This window comes from Haliotis asinina, chromosome 15 (assembly GCF_037392515.1).
Source record: "Haliotis asinina isolate JCU_RB_2024 chromosome 15, JCU_Hal_asi_v2, whole genome shotgun sequence".
Lineage (NCBI taxonomy): Eukaryota > Metazoa > Mollusca > Gastropoda > Lepetellida > Haliotidae > Haliotis > Haliotis asinina.
In genome coordinates this window covers 17,494,885-17,520,619 of record NC_090294.1, presented here as the reverse complement: position 1 = coordinate 17,520,619, position 25,735 = coordinate 17,494,885, and the positions used below count along the sequence as shown (strand labels likewise).

Genomic DNA, 25,735 nt, shown 5'->3' with positions numbered 1-25,735 from the left:
AAGACACGCAGACCAAAATGTGTGGAATAACCTTTTTGAGAACTTCGTTGTATATTTGCTACTGTACATTCGTGAATTTTGCCTAAAAATACAAATGTTGATACTTGTGTATGTTGTTAAGTGCATTTATGAAAACGTATTTGGTGGTGACCTATATATATGTGTAATCTCTCCGACCCGTTGATTCATTTTTGGGTGACAATAACTGAATGCGTGCCTTTTAATCTTGGCACTTCCTGAAATCGTCTTTCCCACTTCCAATATAACATGGTATTTAAATATTTCGACGCTCCATTTGCATCTCTCATGATGGTCTCATCCCGAATACTTTACATGTGTATTCAAATCTAACGCATATATACTGTATTTCTCTTGATAATCCTCCTTTCTCCCACTTTACAATATGGACTCACTGAAGCCATCGATGTCAAAGCTGACTTTACGATACCATCATGCCATGCATGTAAAATTGATAAAAAATATTTAAACTGTTTGCATATTTAAACACCAAATTCCAGTTATTAAAAGTTGATGACAGGGGTGATTTTATGTGCGTTTCAGATAATTCAGTCCTAGCAATAATCATGGCGAAGTGATTTCTTTCGATCAGATATACGTCATTGCCATTAGCCTCGTTTTATTAAAAAGGATACATTATGCATATGAATAATATATTGACACAAACAGATCTTAGTCTAAGACATTAAATTTGAAGCTATGATTCAGTTCAGAAGACTGGGTTACCAGCCACAACACCATTATGCCAGGTTGGTGCAAAAATGAGAGTTGCTTCCCTTGGATATTTTAAAAATATGACCAATCACAGTTAAGCTTTCACAGGCATTATGGTTATGGTTAACTCATCTGATTGGCTGCTTCGAAATAGTCACAAAATTCGAACAAGGCGATAGCACCAAAGAAAACAAACCACAGGCAAAATGCCTCTGTACAAGAAACCCGAAAAAGAAAAGAATCAAAACATTCAAGTTGCTGTTCGATGTCGGTATGTAAAACAACAAAATTGGTTTATTTGAAACGTTTCATCGTTTGCCATGATGCGTTATAGACTATTTTTATCGGATTTGTCAATGATCTAATGAGGAGACCGTGGAACTACTGAAAAACCTATATGTTGGCTTCTTATCATGTTTATTCCAACTAAAGCGTGCTATCGAGGATAGTCGCATTTTGACGTGTTAACTTATAGAAAGTTTTGTGTCTGTTTAAGTGTGTAAGTCAAAGTGTTTTTCTTCCGTTAACCTGGTGCCAGTGGTGGGGACTGCACCATTAATTTAACGTCAATAACGATGATTTTATTTTCCTAATATCCCATACGATGCGTCTATGACATGATGTATTGATATCCTCTGCTTCCAAAGTTCAGATTACATCATCATAGGCAATGGGAATAAAACATGGAAATTATTTTCCATATTTTATAGCGTTCCAAGTTGTCATTCCTCATGGTCATACTGCTAACTGTGCTCAACCTTTATGGCTTTAATTATCATGATTATTTACCGTTTATGACAACTTACACTGTTACTGATAATATTCATTCCATCAACAGAGGCTAAAGGCATGACTTTTACCCTGTTTCAGACCAATCAATGGCATTGAGAAGAAGCAGGGATCATATGCAGTAGTAGATACAAATGCAGATAAGAAAGAAGTGACAGTCAAAGAAAGACTAGGAGTCAGCACACACACAAAGACCTTCACCTTCGACCATGTGTTTCCTCCTCATTGCAAGCAACTGGATGTCTACCACAGCATTGTCACACCCATTGTTGATGAGGTGCTCCAGGGATACAACTGCACAGTCTTTGCGTCAGTATATATTTATCATTGAAAGTTCTGTTAGGATTCTAAACTTGCCAGATTTTCGAAGCTCTCTGAGCGCTAAGATTGTCGTAAGTTAATGTTAATCATGTTAATGTATGGCACTTACGACTATCTTGGCTTTGAAAGAGAGCTTTGAAAATCACTGGAGTAAGTTATTGGTCAGCTTTCTAAAATGTCATTTGTTTACTGCCTTAATTTTTAAGTCTTCCTGAATAATGGATGCCACTGCAGTAAATATACCATTGATGGTCATGTTAGTAGTGACTTTGTCGTGGCACCAGCAGTATTGCAACCACAAACCCAGTTACCCTGGATAGAAGACACATTTGAGTAGATTCCATGACTCTTATAAATACAGATGTAAAACATGTCAGTGCACTTGTATTCAGTAATAGTATTTTAACAGGTGTTTCTACATATCTCTATCTCCATAACATCAATTTTATCCTGTCTGAAAACATCTATCTATCAAAATGTCTTTGCAGATATGGCCAGACAGGCACAGGTAAGACCTTTACAATGGAAGGTGATCGCAGTGATGACCCCAACATTTCCTGGGAAGATGACCCACTGGCAGGAATCATCCCAAGAACCATGTACCATATCTTTGAGAAGCTCCAGAATCAGGTAGGCAGCCCTCCATGACGATTCTGTCAGTAATGGCATTAAAAAATGTAGGTGTGTTGAGTTAAAATGTAAGCACCATGATGATAAAGGCATTTTTGAGATTTCACTGTAACCTCATGTCATATTCATCATATATAGTTGTATGTCTGACTCCACTCTCTTTCCACAGAGGTTACTCCATATTGCCCAATTCTCGTTTAATCCCTAGCAGCCAAACATCACAAATTATCTCCCTATTTCTATCAAATCTGCTCACGTGTTACATCGATTAGATCCATGATAATGGCTACCATCGAGATAGTTGATCAATGTGCGAAGGATAGATTCGGTATTTCATGTTAAAGTGGAAAGCAGACACTAGCACAACAGGGAGCGCAGGACATTTAATTGTCAACGAGGATGTTGGAGACACTATTACAATTTACATGACTGGGTTCTGTCTAGAAGAAACGATTGTGCATTGTGCTGGGAAAAGGTTCTAATTTTCCGAAGCATATGGAAAATGCAGAGACTTTGCAAAATGATCACTTTTGAAATATTGCTGATTGCACAACTAAATCTGATTGCAACCAATCATGAATCCTGAACACACAAACCTTTAAAAAAATAATACTGATACAAACAGATTGAAGGACAAAATCAGGTTCAAATTTTAAACCAAAATGACCACATGAACTATCCCTGTTTTCTAGGAGGTGGAGTTCTCAGTGCGAGTGTCCTTCCTGGAGTTGTACAATGAGGAGCTATTTGACCTGTTGGGATCATCAGAAGATCCCCTCCGTCTCCGCATCTATGAAGACAGCACAAAGAAGGTAAATATACATAGATGCCCCTTATAAACATGAACCAGTTTGATATTCAGTTGATTGCAGTAATCTGGATCAGTAATGCATGTACATGTTTAGAAAGTGTTTAAACTGTTCACTGAAAATTACAGTTACCCCAAAGCCACCATGTATTATGAACATCGGGGATGCTAGCTATTATATATTCCGAGTATAGACAACAGTGAATGCTCGAAGCACTGGATATTAGGTCATGGTCAGGTCTAATACAATAGATTATATATAGTCTGGTGGGTGATGTGTTGTCATTGTTTCTTGTGTCTAGGGTTCCGTGATTATCTCAGGACTAGAGGATGTGGTTGTTCGCAGTAAGGATGAGGTGTATTCTATCTTGGAGCGAGGAGCTTCCCGACGTCAGACTGCCGCAACGCTGATGAATGCTACATCCAGGTAAGTTGTGGTACTTCTTACAGCGCTCACCTTGATGGTTTTCTGGGGTGAGATGATAAGGCTGGTGAATGTGGTTGCCATACAGATTGGGTGGTATGACTTGGTGATTTGTTGATAGTGTGTCATTGCACCTTTGGTGCATAGATCAGTGCTTGTATTACCAGTCACAAGATTTTCTGGTTCATTGTTGATGATTTATTAGCCTTCATTAGGTAGCTATGACAAATCTTAGTCTGTGAGGACAAGAATTACTATGTGATTATGATCACATTGAGATTTTGCAGCTGTTTTGAAGGTGAAAATTCTCTTTTACAGCCTCTACCATTGTATGAATTGTCATATTTATCCATATCTCTTTACTGGAACTAAATGAACAATGTAATCTCCATGATTTCCTGGTTGTAATACAAGGTGTTTCTGACATGTTCTGTCTAGTCGCTCCCATTCGGTTTTCTCCGTGACTATCCACATCAAAGAGAACACAGTAGACGGGGAAGAACTCCTCAAGACAGGCAAACTGTACCTGGTAAGTGCTTGTGCTGATATGCTGATGTCCTTGCAGACTCCAGATTGGAACCAGTTTGGCAACTTTGTTGTGTTAAATCCAAGTGACATGACTCCGAAATGGATATCAAAAGACTTTATTCTTTTTCTTTTGTGAATGATGATCATTGTCATGGGTGAGTTTATTTTTTATGTCACACTCAGCAGTATTCCAGCTATATGGTGGTGATGACTGTCATAAATCATGATGATAAGGAATATAAAGTATATGCTGCAACAATGGAGTAGGATTGAGGGTCAAGAGCAACACTAACCATAAAAAGATATCGGATTCCTGATGTTCTGCTCCTCCACAATTGTTAAAGATTTGTGGTGATTTGGTGTGTTGCCATGGTGACACCTCTGAAGACCATTATTCACTATGCCACAGGTTGACTTGGCTGGAAGTGAGAACATTGGCAGATCGGGAGCTGTTGACAAGCGTGCTCGGGAAGCTGGTATGTAATCATTTCATTGATCCTTGGAGAAAGTAGTTTGTCCTGCATGAACATAACAAATATTTAGGTACTTTTTCATAACTTATGGCTCGAATGGTGGTGATGATTTTTATGGAGAAGCTTGTACAGTGTGAATGACACCTCCCTCCATAAATTTTTTGTACAAAGTAAGAGACGCCCCACCCCCTTGCATGTCTGTACAAAATCAATTACCTCCCTTCGGTTCCATGTATCAAAATTCAAATACTGAGAACTCTATCAGAACTCTGGCAATCAACAATCAAACAGGACTTGTCAATGAAGACCTCTGTGTTTAGATTTTTTGGGTTATTCATGCTGTGGGACTAGTAAAAGTTTTCAAAGCTGTAGAGATGTGCGAAGCATCTTGGTTGTAATGCATTTCATGTGTTTGACAGGTAACATCAATCAGAGTCTGCTGACACTGGGCCGTGTCATCACCGCACTGGTGGAACATGCCCCCCATGTACCTTACAGGTGTGTGATGGAAGATCAGTCTGTTTTTTTTGGGGGGGAGGGGGTAGCTGCTTTAGATACTAACACACTGAGTAGAACTCTATTACTGCAATGTTAGCAAAAGACCTTTTATTCTCATCCAACAGCTTTGTGTAAAGGTAAGGGCCCTTATTATCAAAACTTTGATCAAAGCTGATGTGTTATCAATGGGCTTAAGAAGTTCATAGTTTCAAGATTAGCTAGCCTAATGTCAACCCTTGAGCCACTTTTGCCCACCCAGACTAAATAGATGGATGTTTTTAGCCAATGGCATGTTAGCTTTCTGAATTGATTCAGCCACATTTCTTTTCAACATTGACTGGAAAAGTTAGATCTTAGCTAAAAGACTATATACCATGGGAGCTTTATAGTAGAACTAGCTAGTATAACAGAAAAGATGCTTTGAATACTTTGATTGTTTGTAAATATTTGAGAATACTTGCAAAATTATCCTTTTAATTAGCTTACCAGTAGTTCATTTGTTAATGGGGTCTTTTTGTTTGCAGAGAGAGTAAGCTGACTCGTCTCCTACAGGATTCTCTTGGTGGTCGCACAAAGACATCCATCATTGCCACCATCTCACCGGCCTCATGTAACCTTGAGGTACACCATGGTCTTGGTTATGGTATCTTAAAATATAATGCCAGGAATGAGCAATGGAAATGTGCTATGTCAAATCTGTCAAGACAGCTATTTCAACTTATTTGAGAGGCATTTAGAAGCTGACACATTTATCGACAGAAATCAATTACTAAACCATGGATTGTTACACATACCATTGGTAGTTTTTTTGTTTCTACCATCAATTAATTGCTATCAGACTCAATAATTGCCATCCATTGATAGTTCGATGCATTGTTGAAATCGCATACCGCGGACGGATGTTCATACTTCAGGTGATGTTTTTGTCTGGTAATAGCATGAGTACATTTGTTGATTCTTGTCAGGACCAAATTTTTTGAATGGTGATTTAACATTAGATATAGCTGTAAAGTGGCTGTGTTTAGTTTAATTAATGTTTCATTTGCAGGAAACGTTGAGCACCCTGGATTATGCTCATCGTGCCAAGAACATCACCAACAGACCTGAAGTCAATCAGAAACTGACCAAGAAGGCTCTCCTCAAGGAGTATAATGAGGAGATTGAGCGTTTGCGTCGTGATCTCCAGGCAGTGCGAGAGAAAAATGGAATCTACCTGGCCGAAGAAAATTATGTGTGAGTTGAAGCTTTAGCAATGTTGAACAGCAGTCGCAAACTGTCAGTATATTACTAGTGGCCCATTCTTCTGTATTTAGATTGAATAGAAATTCTTCAACAGTGGCACAGTCCACATGCTTCCATCATTAGAAACAAATAAAGACTGTTTCCGGTCTCAAACTGTCAGTATATTACTGGTGGCCCATTCTTCTGTATTTCGATTGAATTGAAATTCTTCAACAGTGGCACAGTATACATGCTCCCATCATTAGAAACTGATAAAGACTGTTTCCATTTAGCATTATGATGAACATTTTTCTTTTTAGAAACTTTGCAATTAATGGCTGAAAATTGGTATGTTTTAGTGCTATGCAGAACAAAATCAGTCAACAGGAAGACTCTATCCAGGAGTTCGAGGAGAAAATCACAGCCCTCACAGAAGAGATGACTTCGGTATGTGTTGACTCAGAGTGTGTGGTATGACAATAGTCACTCTGTATTACACTTTTCTGGGTCGGATATATGTGCAAAGTACATTCTTAGGCCTGTCGATCAATGGATCAGTTTGAAATCAAACTTCTAACAAAGTGTTCAACCCATGGTGCTCTAAGATTAATAATCACATGAAAACATTACTGTACATGTACCATGAAGGTACACAACCAAAACCTGCCTATGAGGTGCCAAAGGGTGAAGAGTCACATGACCATCTCATTCTACTGGGCACCATTTGCTGTGTGAGTAGAGCACAAATTTGGATAAATTTGCTAATCTGAGACTTGACATGTAGCATGTTTTCTGGGTGGCACAGAGTTTAAGCCAAAAGACTCACCATCTAAGTGAGGACTCTTTCTCGCCTAGTGATTTAAGCATTCATCTGGCCAAACACCCTTTTTCGATGTATTGATAGACCATTATCAGAATGCTGGAATATTGTTTTAGGTTGTATGGATCTATTTTCCCTGAGGCAGTTTTGCATACTTTCAGAAATAATTGTGTTTAAGAAGAGAAAGTATTTCAAGGTTCATGGAATCCAGTTTAATGCTTAATTGTCAGATCACAGTACCATTACTGCCTTCATATAATTCACGTAGTTGTCGGAGCTGTTCACGGACACAAAGAAGGAGTTGGAGGAGACATCGGAGCAGCTGACTGTGACCACCAAGAACTTGGAGGAGACGACAGCAACACTGCAGGAGACACAAGTGACCCTGAAACACACGACCCAGGATCGTGACGAGCAGAAATTCCTGGTTGGGGAGCATGTGAAGACAGAAAACCTTCTGTACACTGAGGCCACAGAGGTAAGCCTGTAGCCTGTCACTCAGGTTACTGTCAGCTGGGGAAGGACTAGTGACAGGGTAGGGGCCATACTTGAAAATGTTTAAAGGGATAGAGGTTGAAACTGGTGTCAAATTTGGGGTACGGTTGACACTATTAGAGTGAATGAGTGAGTTGAGATTTACACTGCACTCAGCAATATTCCAGCTATATGGCGGCAGTCTGTAAATCGTCGAGTCTGGACCAGACAATCCAGTGATCAACAACATGAGCATCAATCTGCACAACTGGGAACCAATGACATGTGTCAACCAAGTAAGCAAGCCTGACTACCCAATCCCTTTAGTCGCCTCTTACGACAAGCACAGTCACCTTTTATGGCAAGCATGGGTTGCTGAAGGCCTATTCAACCTCGGAACCTTCAAGGGTACTATTAGAAACAAACTGCTATGATGCATGCATTTTGCATGTAAGCAGTATTTCCTGGATTGTTATTGTTATTGTGCATACTTTGCTGAAATGCATCCAAACTTAAACAGCAGATCCGTTTAGCCAGTCCTGAGGTTTGTTTGAAGTTCCTACAATTGAAAAAGAAAACACAGACTAGGAGCACAAATTATTGGTTTAGAGAATAGATTTCTTAACTGATGAATTTTAACTGCTTCTAAATTTTAATGAAATACAGAGCTGTACCTATTCATATAAGTTCATACACAACTGTGTTGAAATGTTTAGAAATTTCCTGTCATAAATGTTTCTGCATCAGTACACATATTTTCATGTCAGGTCCTTCAGTAAATGAGTAATCAGGAATTTCATTTCGTGACATCAGACGTTTTCACTAGATGTTTTTGTGTGTGTAGCTGTTGAACACAGCAGAGTCATCGACATCCGATGTGAGTGGTCTCCATGCCAAGTTAGACAGGAAGCGGGCAGTAGAAACCCACAATGAGGAGAGTCAGGTGACTTTCCAGGAACAATTCCGCAATGACATCAGCAACATGCGCAACTCTGTCAACACCTACCTTTCCCAGCAGGATTCCTTCAAGACCAGTGCACTCGGCAACATAGGTTTGTACATGACCATCACCTGGACAGTGTCAGGTTTCCTTGTCATTGAACATGACCATCACCAGGACAGTGTTCGGTTTCCTTGTCATTGTACGTGACCATCACCAGGACAATGTTAGGTTTCCTTGTCATTGTACGTGACAGTGTTTGGTTTCCTTCTCATTGTGTGTGGCCATCACCTGGACAGTGTTAGGTTTCCTTGTCATTGTACATGACCATCACCTGGATAGTGTTAGGTTTCCTTGTGATTGTATGTGACCATCACCAGTTCCTTGTACTGCATAGTTAGTATTAAGAGGCCGTTTGAGTCGGGTGATTATTATTATAGGATATTTATATAGTGCACATATCCATGCATCCAGTGCTTTCTCAAGGCACTGGAATTTGTTTCCTGCAGTCATTGGATGTTAATGTCAATGTCACATTGTATTAACAATCTCAACTCCCTTCGGCAGTACACAACTCTTGCTGCCACTAGGTGCACTGAGTTTATTGTGGCTCACTCATCCTAACGAGGTACCCAATTCACAGCTGGGTGGAATGGTATGCACAGTAACAGTACTTTGTTTTACTGCATGTTGCTGTACCTGTAACTGGGCGTTTACATTACATACATTCATGTGGCCACCATCTGGTCATATGCCAACAAATTCGTGGGTTCTTTTAATTACAAATTGTTGTGTTCTGTACACTAGGGACAACACAGAAAGAGTGCACACAAAGTTGACTCCAAGATTTTTACACCCAGTCACAGACGGCTCAATCCCGACACTTCAATCTCACTGGATCACTAGTCTGGCGCTCTAGCCAGTTCACCTATTGTGCCCTGTAATAGATCACTGACGCTGACGATAGCATGTCGTGGTAACCTGATGGCATAGATTGTTCATAATGTCAGTTATCACCCACTGGGCTTGATTTATTCAGCAGACCTTAGAATGGGAGAATACTTTTTATTGTCCATTGTGTTAAAACAACATTAGTGTTTTATTAGTGTATTATGCTTTCAGGAGGTTAGGTTTTCACATTTTTTAATCACCATGTCTCCAGTACCCAATGACGTCTTGTGTCTAATGGCACTTTTATATCATCAAAATTCAATTGCAACATTTTCCTTCCAGAAACGATGTTGAGCCGTGGCAAATCCCAGGCAGACAGTTTGACATCACAGATGACTGGACTGGTGTCTCTACTTGGTACCCATGTAAAGACAGTCGACGCCCATACTCAACAGGGGCATGAGGACAGTCTGAGCACCCTCTCCCACATCCAAGAGGCAATACAGTCTGCCAAGGTAGGTCATCAGTACCAGGAGTGGAGATCACCCCCAAACACTTAGTGAAACAATGTATGTAATCAGTATCTACAGGGGTTACTGAAAGAGGCTAGAGTTTCACTTTGATTGCATTGGATATTTTAATTGGATCTAAGATACATCTTCGTTGAAACACTGAGTTTGAGTATGATAGCATATAAGCAGGGGCCCTTATAATTACTTGAGGAATCAAGTATTTTCTCTCAAATTAGACACATTTTGCAGTATTCTGGTATTCATGATAGCTTTACTCACTCGGGTATTTTTGCACCCATATATTTGTTTCAATAATTTTGCCAAAGATGCTGTCTCAAATGATTTCTATGTGAGACAATTTCCTTGGACACACCAGAAACCTATGATTACGGGATTGAATCCTGATTTGCCCCAATTGTTCTGTAAGCACCATTCCCATGCTTGTTTCATGCTGAAACAGAACATGCCCTCAATCCGTATCGCCCCAATTTCATTAGCTGACAGAAGATGCCTTCAACCTGTATCTCGATAAACTCATTAAGCTGACAGAAGATGCCTTCAACCTGTATCTCAATAAACTCATTAAGCTGACAGAGGATGTCTTCAACCTGTATCTCAATAAACTCATTAAGCTGACAGACCATGATGTAACAAGAATTCTGTTAACATCACAGGGAAAAAAAACAACTCGCTTACCCATTTACAGATGTAATTTCCCCCTGTTAGTGTGCTTCTCCATTCAAAATGTTGCATAAAGTCACAACAGTCTAAGTAATAGTAAGCAAGATGTTAAGCCTTGTACAGTACTGTCTCCCCTGTGTAGGTCATGTTGGCAATGGTATGCTGTGGCCATTTGATGAGTAAATATAGTTCTGTTAAATTTAGTTGTTTGAAAAGAATAAATTGAGCACTGTTGTACAAGGGCAGGAAATCTATCCTTCATATATTTACATAAAGAAATCAAAATTAATTGTGTGATGCTCATTTCTGGTGTCCCTGTAGTGATATACTCACTCTTCTGACAGAGCTCGGAGGTGTCAGCTCTGGACTCCCTTACTCAGACTGTGGTTGTTTCCTCACTCACCGAGCTGCAGAACAACATGAAGCAACTAAACTCATCTCTCAGCTGTTTGGCAGAGTATGTGCAGCAACAGGTAAGTGAAGTATCTGCTTTTTCTTACACATCAAAGTGTCAAATCAGTATAAAAAAGTACTTGAATATGTGAAAGAGTGTAAGAAGTTAATGAATAATGAGTGAGAATCTGAACAGGTTCATTGAAAGCAATGTTAAGATTATTAGTAAACTATGGTCATACAGTAACAAAAAATTGCTTTAATGACAGCCACAAATCATTGTTCAAAATAGCTGTTTGTGATATATTGTCAGCGTGATATTTTTATAAACTGTCGAGACTCTTTCCCTTGACTTCCATGGTTACTTATTTTCACAACCTCATTATTTAGATGATATTGTTTGCTCACCATAAATCCCACCTATTGTGGAGTTTCCCATTTATGGTAAATTGTTTTAACAGCGAGAGAGTCAGACTGCGCTCATCAAGGCTCACACACACAAGCTCCACACAGACTTGAGTGCCATCGCAGACACTGTGAGGAGTTATGAGAAGAGTCAGCAAGAGAAAATTGTGACCCTTCAAACACAATCCCAGGAGAACATGACCACTCATGGCACTCTGCAGACGAGCATAGAGGAGAAACTGAAGGAACTAACTGACCTGATACACAACAAACACTCACGTGTTGCCCAGTACAACACGCAGGTAAGACCAACACAGTGATAGTTTTGTGATGCAACATACTTTTGTTTAGTCAACACTGGAGGTACTTGACAAGGTCTTGATTGTTTGGTCTACATACAAGATATATGACATGGTCTTGCTTGTCCAGTCAATAAACAGTGTCTGTGACATGGCCTTTGTCTTCAGGTCAGTAAACAGGGTTCACTACATGGCCTTTCTTGTTTGGTCATTAAAAAGGGCATATGACATGGCCTTGCTTGTCAGGTCAATAAACAGAGTGCACTATATGGCCTTTCTTGTCAGGTCAATAAACAGGGCATATGACTTGGCTTTGCTTGTCAGGTCAATAAACAGGGTACACTACATGGCCTTGCTTGTCAGGTCAATAGACAGGGCACATGACATGGCCTTTCTTTTCAGGTCAATAAATGGGGTCCATGACATGGCCTTGCTTGTTAGGTCAGTAAACAGAGCATATGACTTGACAGGTCAACACTCTTAGCTGTATAGTAATGATATGGTTGCACCTGTGTTGGGGATGCATGACATTTGGCTACCACACTGTGATCTATAGATGAGGTGACAGTGAACAACCACTCTACATGGAGCAAGTAAGACTTTCAATTCATGTGCAAAGCTCATGAGTGCCTCTAGATGTCATGTTTAAAAGCTAGTAAAATCCTTGTCCTGATTTTTCTGATTATAGTACAGTGTTTAATGACGAACAGTGTTGTAATATTGTCTCTCATCTTCAGGTGACGGAAGTGCTCAGAAATAGACAGGAAGATGTGACAGAGTTGTCTTCTAGCATACAGACGTATGTCCATATTGTTACTTGCCGTTTTCACCTTTTCCAAACCAAATATCTACTGTTATGGTATAGTGTGTGTTTCATACAAACTGTCAGCTCCAAAACTTTAAAAAGGTATATGCAAGAACTCATCTGCCTCTTTCAGAGTTCCTCTGTATGAATTGTATTTTGCGAAGTTCAATCGGTTAGATAATTTAAAAAGTGAATGCGAAGTGTGATTTGTGTGCGCAACTTCCCACCTGATTGAATAAAAAGCCAGCCAAGGGAAGTAATAAAAGTTATGTGGTTGAGCAATAAGTGCATCCAGGGTATAGTGGAGATTTGTCGGAACATATATCCTGGAGATATTGAGGATGTGAAAATGCAGTGACATTCTTATTCAATGTTATTATTTTTCTAAATATTTGAGAAATTAGGAAATTTTTACTTCAAATTTGGAATTTTTTGCTGTCATTCCTTCCTGATTAGAGCCAAATACTGGCTTTTGAGCAAATGAAGATAAACCCTTGGAAAATGCAAAAATGTCATGTCTGTTCAATGCATGTGTGTATTTGCAGTGCTGTAGATAGTGCCACTACCGACTCCTCCACCAGTGCAGATAACCTGCAGAGTCAGTTGCTTAGCTGCGAGAAGTCAACATGGGAACAGATTGACAAGGTCAGGCTCCACAGTTAGATAATCAACATTCTGTAGAATGCTACACCCATTGCAGTCAGTAATTCTTGGTAACTGAAATGAATTAATAATTTGTCAGAAATACATCATCTTGTAATTTAAATATTTTTATCTGCTTGTTGCAGTTATCTCCTATGTCTGTCCATAGTCACGTTTCTTGCTTTTGGTTTGGTGGAGGATTGATTATAGATTTTTTGGATTTGCTTCTATCAAAACTGCAAGGCAATAGTCTTATTGATTACAGATATTATAAGAAAGAATAACTATTCCTCTATATTTCTCATACCTAACTAACTTGTGTTTGTATGGAATTTGGATCAAGTGAATCTCTAAATGTTGTGGCAGTTACTGGTGGGACAGTTTTCTGCTGTTGGCATTCATCACTGCTATTATTATTTGGAGACCTCCATGATACTCTTGCACACTTGCACATACAACACATGTTCTTTGTAAAACAGTCATGCCTTCATATGGTGTGTAACTGTTTGAACTGACTGCCGCCATATGGCTGGAATATTGCTGAGCGTGGCGTAAAACTAAACTCACTCACTCACTCACTCACTCACTCACTCACTCACTCACTCACTCACTGTTTGAACTGAATGATGTCTGTTACATGTAAGCAAGTGTGTGTATGTCTTATGGAGTGTTGGGGTAGCTAAATGGTTAAAGTGCCTGCTCATCATACTGAAAACCCATGTTTGATACCAGGGGACAATGTATGAAACCCTTTGATGGTGTCCGGCCTTGATTTTACTTGAATATTGCTTGCTCTCTCATTCATTGAGTTACTCTGACACAAGTGGGTAATACTTCTCACATGTTATCAAGTGTGAGAATGTCTCCCTGACACAACTGAATATTTCTCACATGTTATCAAGTGTTAGAATGACTCTCTGACACAACTAAATATTTCTCACAACTCTAATCAAGTGTGTGAATATCTCTCTGACACAACTGATTTTATCCTGTTTGCAGATGTGTTCTGATCTTGAAGATAATGAAAAGAAAGTGGAGAAACTTCAGACAGACATCACAGACAACCTGAAACAGAGATGTCAGGTAGGTCTGAAAGGGGAAATATGTCTGGTTGGTGAACAGGTATGAAGAACTGGTGTAAAGTTCATCTAATACCATACCTGTGAAGGTCCGGGGTAGAACAGGCCTTCAGCAACCCATGCTTGCCATGAGGGCAACTCTGCTTGTTGTAAGAGGACTATGGAATCGGGTTTTCAGGCTCGCTGACTTGATTGACACATGTCTTCAGTTCCCAGTTGTGCAGTTTGATGCTCATGCAGTGGATCACTGGATTGTCTGGTCCAGACTCAATTATTTACAGACCGGGCCATATAGCTGGAATATTGCTGAGTGCGTCAAAACTAAATTCACTCCCCTAATACCAAGAGTTTCTAATGGTCCTGCCTGAAATATTTGCTTTCTTTACATTCCCCGTTAAATTTTAACTCACTCACTCACTTTACATTCCCAATCACTTTTAGTCAGTTTAAGTGTGGTGTATAATCAAAGTACTGAAGGCTGGTTTGAAATAATTGCTATCAATGATACAAGTCAATGAGAACGACTATTGTCAGACTTATCTGTCTGAAAACTGAATCTCTAAGTGGATGGAAACCAAATGATACCAGAAAGGAAATATGGCAATACATGTGTATTGTGATGTGTATTTTGTGGATACAAAACAAGAAGGCACTGCTTACTGTTGTGTTTAGGCCTGGGAAGACCACAGCTGTGAAACAACAACAACATTAGACAAGCACAGAACAACACTGCAAGACAACCTGAAACAACATCTCAACAATACACAGGTAAGGTGTCTCCACGATGTGCAGTCTGCCTATAGAATTGTTCTTGAGGAACTGTTTCTTGTTGTTAGAGGCAATTAACAGGATTATTTTGTCAAGAAAGACCTATACTGGTATTTTCTGAGAGCCATTTGTTCGTTTCAGTCCCTGACTGCAGCAGTATCGGAGGTGTCAAGTCAGGTGTCAACATGTGTCAGGGAGAATCTGGAGAGAGAGGTGTCCGAGCTGGATCAGCAGAGGAAGTGTGTGGATGAGCAGCATGCAGGGACCACGACGTTCAGTCAGACCCACACAGAGGAGCTGCAGGCCAGGCTAGGTGACGTGGACAAGTTCCTGGCAGAGGAACTACACAAAGACATGCCTACAGGTAGGTGGTTCCTGGTTGATTCACAAAGACATTCCTATAGGTAAGTGGGTTCCTGGTTGATCCACAAAGACATTCCTATAGGTAGGTGGTTCCTGGTTGATCCACTAAGATATACCTACAGGTAGGTGGTTCCTGGTTGATCCATAAAGATATTCCTACAGGTAGGTGGTTCCTGGTTGATCCAGAAAGATATTCCTACAGGTAGGTGGTTCCTGGTTGATCCACAAAGACATTCCTACAGGTGGGTGGGGTAGCCTTGCACCACAGCTTGACAGGGTGGTAGGGTAGCCTTAGCTTATCACACCAAAGACCCTGGTACGATTCTCCACACTATGTGAAACCTATTTCTGGCATCACTGCCATGATGTTGCTAGAATATTGCTATTGCACGGTCCACAGCTTTACTGACTTAGCGAATCATACTGACAAGCATTGTGACTTGGTTGAGAGTGATATATTGTATTCTAACAGCATGGATCATTTCTTTTAACTGGCCACTGATTTGTTTGGATTAGATTCAGTTATGTAAATGCTCCTGTCATGTATTAATGAAATGAAATTAGGTACAGGAACTTGGTTCATGCCAGCAAAAGGTTATGTAAAAATTAGAAAATTTTAAGTTGTTCTATTTTTCAGTATCAGTGGAAATTATCTGATATTGATGTGATGAAATTGCATGATGACTGTGAAGGCTATGTCATATGTAATTCACTTCCTATTTCCAATTGAGAGCTATATAACAATATATTTTTCTTTTGCCTAAGTCCATAACACTCTCAGATACAGACGAGCGAATCATGTCAGTGTTCCAGTTTACCAGTAATTTAATCCAAAAGAGGCCATGTAATGGTACAATTTAACATTATTGGTAAAATATATTTTTAAGCACTGCCATTTATGTGAACAAGTAAATGTATGACAGAATAGAAATGCTACATTTTGAAAGGTCATATTACTTTCTACCGTCTCCTGAAATGCATGCATGTGGAAGTTGCCTTCCTTAGTCCAGCTGTCTTGACACTTGCATTCCCACTTTACTACATTGTGTTATTGTCCTGGTAGGTCAAACCCCCCAGCGACGCGACTTCAGCTATCCCCGGGTCCTCAGTAAGACTGACCCCCATGATGCCTTGCTGAAAGAGTTCCGGAACCATCAGCAGGCGGACCCCCTTGCAGTCAGTCTGTCAGATGCCCTTGAAGCTGCAGAGGTAGACGAAAAGTTGGTCAGTTCACCAGAACCAGAGGTTTGTGGTCAACAGCATTTTTTGGCAAGACATTTAGAGCGACATTATCCTGACAATATTGTCAAACATTTAAGTAAGTTTTGATTGCAGCAAAATTAGATGTATTACTCCATCTCGATACCTTTCTCTGTTTACTGCCTCCGTGACCCAGTGAGTAGATTGTCTGTCCAGATAGTGAAATTTCAGTGGTTCGCTCTCCTTATAAAATGATCGTGCTGCTAAAAAGACGAAATGTTGCTACTTGTGTGACTGTCTTGTGCTTTGCATTTATTGGATTACACAAGGAATGCTCAACTTGGGGTTATTCTAATGTAGGAATCTTGGGCAGAGGGGTAGTCTAGTGGTTAAAGCATTTGCTTGTCATGTCAAAGACCCAGGTTTGATTCCCCACATGGGTACAAAATGTGAAGCCCATTTGGTGTCCCCTGCCTTGACATTGCTGGAATATTGCTAAAAGCGATCTATAATTATACTGTCTCTGTCTCTCATTGTAATGTGTCTGGGTGGGGTATTCATTTCAAAACTGTGGCTTGGAATTTCTGTGGACTAGAGCTGTAAAACCAGGCTCAGTCTGGATAAGTAGCCACATTCACTAATCAAAATATTTTTGAAAAAACATTTCACAGTGAAAACGTCCTATTAAATCATAGCGATATAGAAACAATGAAATCAAGAATTGTTTGAAAAACAAACCTTTGGTCCTTTTGATCCTTGTTACCTTTGTGAATGTGTTGCTATACAAGCACCTGTCTTTCAGGATGTGAAAGACATATCTGACAGCCTGAGTGATGCCGGCAGTGACGTCTCCACTAACTCCAACACATCCGGCATCTCCACACTCAGTGACAAGAGTCGGGTATGTAGACACAATACTGATGTATATAGCACTACCAGGACAGGGTATCCTCACCAGCTTGGTTGAAAGGAATTATAATGAATTTACTGCCATGTTTCATCAAGCATGTCAATCTGATATTTAAGAAATACAGTTCGTTCGACTACCATGTAGAGTGTAATAAAGCACACTTTTGCCATGAACTATTATGGTTAAAGCATGAGCACAAGTGTTTTAACGATATATAATAGTTCAGGGCAAAAGTGTGCTTTATTACACTATACATGGTGGTAGAACAAACTGCATTTCTTTTCTAAGATGCTGTATGTAGTAATTTCTAAGCCTAATTTTGATTAATCTGTGGCAGAAAACAAACGACGGTGTCTGTCACCTATATTAAGAATCCTCCACAGGGCTAACTGACGAGCTGTTCTTTTGATGTGTCAGCCCCCTACGTTAAAACAAACGCTACTAGAAAAACAAATGATGAACAGTTTGGTGACAGTTTATGTTCAGGTTAAGTATCTTCTCTAGATCATTTTAATTACATCTGTGATTCTCTTAAACCATACAGGGCAATAAGACTGCCTCATTTCTACTACCAACGATAGTTTAGATGAGTACATTCAGCTGAAGCTGACTAGTCATGCGACATTCCACGATTGCATTGTGTGAATGTGAACATTGCAAAACATTACAGTGGCTCTAAAATTTTGAGTTGAACTATGATACATTTTATCCTTCGGAAAACATAAATGTAATGTTTCCACCAGTGATGTTAGCTGTGTGATGGAACTGTAAACCAACAAACAGGATGTGATGAAGCCGTTTACTGTGGGAGACTGTACGAGCCGATGGCAACTGACATCCATCGTGTCATCGGTTACATTTTGACGTAATGCCAAAAGCGCACATTATCGTCTGATAAAGTATTGTCGGCACCTTTGATCTTTCACGGAAGCATCTTAGAATTCATGACTCTGTGATAATTTTGATAAATATTGTTTCTGATAAAATGTTAAAGCATGTCTGAAGTATGGCCTATATTTATTTTTATGGTACTGTAGTACACAAAGAAATCAAATGATATTCAGGACAAAAATTCACAAGATATATCTTAAACATACTGTTTGGTAAGTGAAATGCAATTTAATGACTGTTTTTGCTAAAAAATAAAAACCTTTTGTTCATATTAAAAAAATTTCATTTTTATCTTTTGACATTGGACATTGGACATTATTCCTCAAATCACATCAATGTTTTCAAACTGAAATGCGGAAAGAATTTATGACCTATAATTTTCTGAAAACATCTACCGGTATGTTTCCAGGTTTCCAACAAAGAAAACAAGCAGCGAATGAAACCACCAAGCTCATCCAGAGTGAAAAAGAACATAACAACACGGACTCCCAACAAAACCCTCACCCCCCAGAACAAGACCAAGCTACCCCTGAGGCAGGGCAACACGCCTGTCTCATAAACATTAAGACATTCTGTACTCATAATCTTTAAGACCTTCCTATAATCTTTATTTGTCTTGACTGATGTGTACCGGGTAGTGTAATCCACCAATTATGTGCACACTGTGTACCTGTGACCCATCTATGGCATACACAGCAACAACGAGAACTTAAAGCAGAGTTAGTGTAGGTTTGAAATTTCCAGCCTGAATTAACATGACTGGACAAAGTTTTGAGATCCATAAATCACAAACTTTGGCATAAAGACTGCATTCATATACCTTGAACTTTCAGTTGAATCTATTCTGGTATCATTTCTTGAGGATTCTACTAAGATGCTGTGCCCCAGGTGCACAATACAGTTGTGGCTTGTAAACATAGACATATGACAATCACAGAGCTGTAATTGTTTTATGAAGCTGGACCTAGGACCCTGCTTCTGCAGCCACAATGCCTTTGGAAATGGGCATATGGTCTTGATTTCCACAAAGCAATCTTAATAAACATCAGTCACATCGCATACCTTACCACAGACAGGGATGGTGGGGTATCCTGGTGGTTTAAGCATTGCTTGTCACTGCAAAGACCTGGGTTTGATTCCCTACGTGGGTACAATGTTTGAAGCCCATTTCTGGTGTCCCTGCCATGATATTGCTGGAGTGTAGCTAAAAAGCAGCATAAAACCAAACTCACTCACCATAGACAAATCTCTTTGTGAAACTGTAAACACAACATTTATCAACACTTCACTGCTTTGTAGACACTTTTTTTCCTATATCACTGGGAAATGTGCACACAAGATTTTGAAGTATTAACAAGGTTTTGTCCTATCTTATCTGTTCATCTTTGCTCCTATCCTTCCTACTCTAAGCTCCATCTATTACTTTGTATCATATTGTATAAAAGAACATAATGCATGCATTGCCATTATTTATGACAATTATAATGTCCTGTAAATATCATCATTGCTCATCATAGTCTGCTAAAAGCAGGAATAGTAGAAATTAGTGTCTTAGTTCTCAATTTATTAATGTTTAGAAAATCTGAAAACATGTTAAAATGTGTGTAATGTGGACAGCTTTACCTGGTTGCCATGGTGAATATTCCTGCAGACTTTACTGTCAACTTTGTGTGAAGTTCTAGGTCTGGTTCTGTCAGTTTACTGATCATCAAATATTATTCATTTTGTTTACAATTTTTTAGATGTAAGTTCACTTTATTCTTTTTATTGAATTTAATTGTATGAAAACTGTTTTATATCAAACTTGATTTTTTATGATATCATGTAGAATTTTAAGTAAAAATGATTGCTGTCTGTGGTCATTAATTTTGATTTGTTGCAGAAACAAGTTGTAGTCATATTGATTTAATTTGTGTGAGACAGATTAATGTAAAATGTACATAAATGACATGAAATGGTTTAGTCAGGGATGAGTGATTTTCTTAACTCTACCCGAGTTGTGTCCCTTTAACAATACTTGCTGGGGAGCATCTCTTACATATTGGATAGAGCAACATATCTTAAGTTTGATGTAGTCCAGAATGGAAGGATGTTAGTTTTAAACTAAAATCTGTAATACAGAAAATGAAGGGTACCGCCAACAAACATTCACGGAAATGCTTGATCCTGACGATGACATTGTCTTCTTAGGTAGGTAACTCCTGTCACATCATGAGTAAGCTCAGTGAGAAGAGAATGTGTAATGATGGCGCTTCATGGAAACAGAAATGTCATGCCAGTCAAGTATGGATCTGTATTGTTGTAGTCTGTACTGAAACTGAAAGGAGTCACTGTATTCATATTGTTTACATTATTCCACTAAAGAGCAGTTTAAACCTGACTTTCACTAATGTAACTGGCAATGTGAGCTTGTTTCGTGAATCTTATTAAACATATATATATATCTATATATTCTGTTTGGTTCTTATTTTATTGCCTGGGTCATACTGCAGTTGAAGGCACACTTTGTCAGGGCTATCAATGTTGTAATATTTCAGAAATGCTGACTTCATCAAGACAATAGGAATGGTATGAATGGTGTTTACTGTTTGAACACAAGTTTAGAGACTGAAAACTATTTTGCCAGAAGTGGTGATTTTGTTGAAGGCAGTGTAAACCTTTACAGACTCATGGCAGAAGATCACTAAAGGAAGGTGTCAATGCCTTGTTGACAATCTGTGTGGCTTTGTTATCATGGTCTTATTTATCTTTTGTGATAAATCAAACCTAAACTGCAGACCATAGTTCCGTATAAATTGAGTTTGTATCGGACAGATGCAATCCATTTACCAAAATGAACAGAGCCGTTACATTTTATTCTGGAACTTAGCATGTGTGTTTTCATTGCAAAAACCGAGTCTAATTAGCTTTATGAAAATGAAGAATCATTTTTCCTTTACTCTGACGTTCATCCATGTTTAGGGGCGGTGAGTTAGCCTGAAGGTTTGTTCGTCACGCAGATGGCCCGAGTTAGACTACCCACGCGGATGCAATGTGTGAAGCCCATTTCTGGTGTTCCCCACCGTGATATTCCTAGAATATTGCTAAAAGCGGTTTAAAACCATACTCCCACCCCACCCCTCACTCGCTCATCTCGTGCTTAAAGAACCGAACTCCCAACAATTTCGAGATTGAAATTATCTCCCTTCGACCATTTTGTGGGCTTGTAACGCATTCTAAAATTGTTTTGTTTACTTTGATGTACCCTCTTCCTTGACGGTTCTAATATTAATGTTTGTTGCTATACCTATTGACACCAATGAGTGCTTTACCTACAAAACAGCAACACCCCCCCCCCCCCCACCCCCCAACAAAAAAAAAGAAAAGAAAAAACGACAAAAACAAACAAAAAACAAAAAAAACGAAAAACGCAACTGTTTCAATTATCCGAAAATAAACTATTATATTCATCACTGTATTACTCACTTCATTGTAGTCTAAGACGACTAGCAAATCAAGATCGAACATTGTATTGGCGTCATCTTGTGGTGTGAATAGGCCCTTAAACTGTCCAACAGCGGAAGCAGTTGAACCATCCATGGTATGTGACGTAACCTGTCGGCTTCATATGGATGTACATGTCTAAACCTATATTGGAGAGGATGAGCTTAGTTTTATGCCGCACTCAGCAATATTCCAGCTATATGACGGCAGTCTGTAAATAGTCGAGTCTGGACCAGATGATCCAGTGATCTGCGCTGTTGGGAACCGATGACATGAGTCAACCAAGTCAGCAAGCCTGACCACCCGATCCCGTGTTTGTCGTCTGTTACGGCGAGCATGGGTTGCTGAAGTCCTATTCTACACCGGACCTTCACGGGTCCTACACCAGAAGTAGAAATACGATGTTCACATAGACGCACGTGGTTTACAAAAATCGCAGATTAAATTGAAATATACTGAACAGATGGAAACCCCGAAAAAACGCAACTCTGACTTCTTGTGGAATATAATATACATAGATTATATTCTTTCGAAAGTGCGTGTCTTTTGTTGTTTAGTATAGTTCTACTATTTTAATGAGATGGGTTTTTTAGTCTATAGGGGTGTAATAAATGGTTGTGATTGAAAATAATCCGGGGTCCACATGTGGCAATAACTATGATTATTCAGTCATAGTTACCAAATTTTCACGGATGTCCGTCTCGGCTCCTGGGTGTCACGGTATATCCGTGTATTAAAGGTCAGTCGTTCAAATCCGTGATCATTTTCAGGAAGCATGTGCTGTGGCTATATTTATGATGTGGAACAGTAAGATCCATTAGTTCCTTGTCAATGCACCTGATTAAGTATCGATTAACACTGCTGGCAGACATTATTTGTAAACATTTGTAGTTTGGATTTCCAGGAACCAGACGCAGAATCGCTTGGACCTGTTATAAATAACGCTGACCAGGTGCGTAGGTTGTGGCAACGTGGCGACTGGGTTTACGGAACGCTTCCAAGATAACACATGGAAATTTAACAACTTCATGAAACCGATTTAGCTTCACCTCCCTTTTATCCGGGTTAGAATTAATCTTCAGTAACCCATACTTGTCGTAATGGGCAATTAACGGGAGCGGGTGGTCAGGCCCGCTGACATGTTTGACACGCCATTGCATCCCATATGCCTAGATCTAGCAATTCTAGGCCTTCAACAACCCATGCCTGTCACAAAAGGCGACTATGCTTGTCGTAAGAGACGACTAACGGGATCAGGTGGTCAGGCTCGCTGACTTGGCTGACACATGTCATCGGTTCCCAATTGCGCAGATTGATACTCATGTTGTTGATCACTGGATTGTCTGGTCCAGACTCGATTATTTACAGACCGCCGCCATATTACTAGAATATTGCTGAGTGCGGCGTAAAACTCAACTCACTCACTCACTTAGAAAACTGATTAATTGTTGAAACTTGTCTCCAGTTCATTGTATGAGATTTATAGGGTGTTTTAAGACAGAAAAACACCTGTCATAAGTATAGACAATTATCCAAATAAAGTACATGGCAATTCAAATGATGTGGAATGTGGTTTTCGTTTCTAAAATGTTAAATGCTTGCTCTATCAAATTTATATATAAAGGTTATTTTTCGGAAAGAGTTTAGAATTTCATTTCAGACAAAATTAATTGGCAAAAATACAGAGTGATGCACGACTGTATATATCATTTTTACAGTAATAAACAAACCGATATACTTGAAAAGGAGCCCAAGGTAGACTTGAGATTCAGACCTAAACCTGAGAAAATCTAGACTTGCTATATTTAGAGCTTTTGCACTGCTTTGAGGACTAGGCATTAGGAAAAATAATATGGTTCAAGGAAAATGAGACAGGCTAACCCTTCTCTTTGCACATCTGAGGGCGTGTAATGTTATTCATCTACTCAACGAGAATATTTCGGGACGATTGCGCGAAGCATTGGCACAAAATAATGTGCCTGATTTCTGAAACGACCTTTCTCCGCCATTATTTTTTTAAAAGGAAGTTTCCGAATCAAGGCGGTAAAGAAGTTATGCCATCTCGTTTCAGAAAACTGACATCTAATCGACGTTTCTTTTTCTTTTCTTGTGTCTCTTGAAGTCGAGAAACACGTGAAAATAGAGACATCGCTAAACAGAGGTACCGATACCTAACTTCTACCTTACGACCTTTGACCTTGACATATACCACTCGTGTACCATCCTGCCACCCTAAAAATGCATGTCACGACCCCCCTGACGCGGAACTATGTTGATTTAGGTAAATGTCGGCCAAGACCCCCTTAGTAAATATCGGTTGATTCCAGTTACATGGCGGCGATCTGTAAATAATCAAATCTGGACCAGACAATCCAGTGATCAATAGCATGAGACTAAGAGAATCTGCATTGGGCCTACACGTGCTGGTCTCATTACCAATTACAAGTCACATCATACAACCATCAGATAACAGTATAAATGACAGGCATATTTATTGGCCCTCGTGTTGGCCCTCGTGTCCTTTCCCCTTGCTGTCATCACCTTGTGTGGTCCTCAACCAGAGGAAATCTAGACTCGCTAATTTTAAGTCCTTGGCAGAGCGGATTTGGAAGTAGGGAAAATAATGTGGTTCAGGGACTATGAGACAGACTAGTAGACGAAACGTAGTGCACGTTATCGCACTGCATTAGAAAGCACAGAATGCGTCTTTGATCTTACAAGTTTTAGGACTGACTTCAGTTAGAGCATGGCAGTGTGAGGGTACATAGCAAGATTTTGAATACATGTGCCATGCGGCCATTAACAGATGCAATATATTCTGAAGTTGAAGTTGAAGTTGTTTTCAACCGCCGTGAGTTAGCTGGGATATTGCCGAGTTCGGCTTTAAACAACAAACTTATGCTGCATGAGAATGGTGATGATATAATATACTTTAAAACGTCTCGAGGTGCTTGGAATGCCGCATTAGAAACACAGCCTGGATCTCGGGATCCGACCGCTGCTGTTCGAGTGACGAAGCGCAAGCGCTGCAGACTCAAGGAACCAGGCTGGAAGAAACGCAGAATCTATTCTGGTACCTGAATACTTCTTGAAGACATGTGGTACGTGCTGATATCAGGTTTCTGTGGGTTTATTAAAAAATAATCATAGACATCAGCTTCTGAAATATACGTGTCATACAACACCCCATTTGTTTACATGTACTCTAACAGATCTCGGTTAACGCGTAGCTATATCTATTTATAGCCGAGGTGTGTTAGTTCTACGTTGTGTCAACGAGTGAATTACTAGTAAATGAATTGGATTGCTTCGTCAGTTCCACAGTTAACAATCCACATCAATGGATACTGCGCTTCGCAAACACGATGGGAAACCAAGCTGATGACTTGGTTATTTAAATCTCATGTCGATGAGTGGATTACATTGAGACGTGCGGTTGTCCAACAGACCTATCCCCCATGGGGTGTAGGTGGTATAGGAATTGAGGTGTTACGATTGAATAGGGTAAGGTGTAACTCACCTGAGTGTGCGTCCTCGTATTAAACACATGTATGCTTGTCATGATGATGATGATGATGAAGATGACGACGACGATAATGGTGATGATGATGATGATGATGACGATGATGATGATGACGATAATGGTGATGATGACGATGATGATGATGATGATGATGATGATGATGATGATGATGACGATAATGGTGATGATGACGGCGTCGAGATGACGATGATAACGATGATGATGGTGACAA

At 39.6% G+C, this 25,735-nt stretch overlaps 1 protein-coding gene across 1 annotated transcript; it reads left to right on the top strand.

Moving 5' to 3' along the window:
- The first annotated feature begins 842 nt into the window (after positions 1-842).
- LOC137265981 (kinesin-like protein KIF11-B) lies at positions 843-19,522 on the top strand. The gene is made up of 24 exons (XM_067801469.1): positions 843-1,003; positions 1,603-1,830; positions 2,331-2,472; positions 3,165-3,284; positions 3,583-3,707; positions 4,143-4,233; positions 4,642-4,708; positions 5,125-5,203; positions 5,728-5,824; positions 6,252-6,436; positions 6,784-6,871; positions 7,513-7,722; positions 8,563-8,770; positions 9,892-10,064; positions 11,087-11,215; positions 11,597-11,842; positions 12,577-12,638; positions 13,190-13,289; positions 14,286-14,369; positions 15,038-15,133; positions 15,275-15,497; positions 16,560-16,741; positions 17,499-17,597; positions 18,907-19,522. The coding sequence occupies exons 1-24, from the start codon at positions 939-941 to the stop codon at positions 19,054-19,056; spliced, it is 3,249 nt and encodes a 1,082-aa protein (XP_067657570.1). The 5' UTR covers positions 843-938; the 3' UTR covers positions 19,057-19,522.
- The last annotated feature ends 6,213 nt before the right edge of the window (positions 19,523-25,735 follow it).

What these genes read in the sequence shown, in the direction of transcription:
- LOC137265981 (XM_067801469.1), top strand. Translation starts at nt 939, where the DNA reads ATGCCTCTGTACAAGAAACCCGAAAAAGAAAAGAATCAAAACATTCAA. An exon ending in ATGAAGACAGCACAAAGAAG is followed by an intron (nt 3,285 to 3,582) that starts GTAAATATACAT and finishes TCTTGTGTCTAG; the next exon opens with GGTTCCGTGATTATCTCAGG. An exon ending in CAGTGCACTCGGCAACATAG is followed by an intron (nt 8,771 to 9,891) that starts GTTTGTACATGA and finishes TTTTCCTTCCAG; the next exon opens with AAACGATGTTGAGCCGTGGC.